This window comes from Morone saxatilis, unplaced genomic scaffold (genome assembly GCF_004916995.1).
Source record: "Morone saxatilis isolate NCDOM2014 unplaced genomic scaffold, NCSU_SB_2.0 Contig2, whole genome shotgun sequence".
Taxonomy (NCBI): Eukaryota; Metazoa; Chordata; class Actinopteri; family Moronidae; genus Morone; species Morone saxatilis.
In genome coordinates this window covers 19,725,357-19,726,850 of record NW_023339762.1, presented here as the reverse complement: position 1 = coordinate 19,726,850, position 1,494 = coordinate 19,725,357, and the positions used below count along the sequence as shown (strand labels likewise).

Sequence of the window (1,494 nt, the reverse complement as noted above, 5' to 3'; positions counted from 1 at the left end):
TACACACTGGACCTTTAACCTCTTGCTGAGAGTTAAGTGAGAAGACTGATACCGCTCTGCAGTAGGTATGATAAATATGAAGCTACTGAACTGAACCAGTTAAGCTTAGCTTAGCCCAGAACCTTGAGACAGTTAGCCTAGCTCCTCTAAAGATTACTAATTTACATTGATGTCTCAATTGTTTAATCAATATAAAAAAACTTAAAGTAAAAAACAAAGTAAACAGGAGGTTATTTCCTACGTCCCCACTTTTTTTCTTACCTCCACTAAGCCCTGCAGGATGCGAACAAACATGACACAACCGTAGTGCACCCTCGCTGCTGATGGGATGAACATATTGAGCACTGACGTCAGGAAAATAGCAGCCCCAAACACCCTGCAGAAATACTGAAATGTCAACATACTGTGTGTGTGGATAACAGGTGGAAACATTAATGCCCATTTGAATCACTTATATTACAGGCTTGGGGGGGGACTATGTAATTTCATATTGATTATAGGAGGAATAGAAAATACTACACAGTTAATTAACTGCTTATATATATAAATCATATTTTAGTTGGCTGAATAAGCAGAAATATGAAGTTTATCCCTAGGCAGGCATACAATTCAACATGGAAAATAATGTTTCTCATAATAAATTAAACATGATATTTACTTTAATTTAAATGCAGCACATTCCTGCTACCTCCCCACATAATTTGTATTATTTCCAAGAAACATCCTAAGAAATTATCAGGAAATTATAACCTTGACTTATATTGTGATATTTTGTCAAATCTGTCAGTGACGAGTAAAAATAAACACATGCTATTCAGTGTCCTAAAGCTAGTGTAGATGTCTAATATTGGCAGGCAGTATATCTCCAAATATCTCACGGTCAAAGCATCTCAGTCAGCCTTTATGAGACAGATCTCACACCTCTGCCTTTCATACGCTGAGATAAAGACATCCCATTTAATCCAAAAGTTTCTGCTTCATCACCACAGCGCCGCTTAGCTCCCTTCTCTTTTCTCCTTCACCTCATCCCCCCTTCCTTCTCTTTTTCCAAAACAGTGTGTAAGTGACACTTGTAATATTCCAGTGGCTGGTGTTTCAGAAAGAAATCAGAGGCAGGATCTTTCATTATTAACTCTGTCAGTGGCGTGTCCTCTTTTCCTGTGAAGCTTTTATTACAGGACTGCTATCTGCTCCATCAGCACCACTCACCACACCGTACAGCTTTAACCCTTTAACCAAACAGAATGAGAAGAGCCTCCCACCACCACCACCACCACCAAACCATTCATGGATAAATATCAACAAATTACAAAAACTGATCTGTCTCTGTACACCTCACATGAAAGCACCAGCTTATGTCTCATGTGCAACAGTATCAGTTGTCTCTGCACTGTATTGAGGGCTGCAACTACTTGAATCCTATGATCTATGAAATGACAGAGGAAGCTTCATGATCAAATTTCTCACAACCAACCAATAGTCCAAAATCAAAAG

At 38.8% G+C, this 1,494-nt stretch overlaps 1 protein-coding gene across 1 annotated transcript in view; it reads right to left on the bottom strand.

The window, feature by feature from the left end:
- The window catches only part of slc17a8 (solute carrier family 17 member 8), a 9,350-nt gene that overhangs the window by 5,780 nt on the left and 2,076 nt on the right, over positions 1-1,494 (bottom strand). Inside the window, exon 4 of the mRNA XM_035665430.1 lies at positions 262-411. Within this exon, the coding sequence (XP_035521323.1) occupies positions 262-411 (150 nt within the window). The remainder of the gene's footprint in view (positions 1-261; positions 412-1,494) is intronic.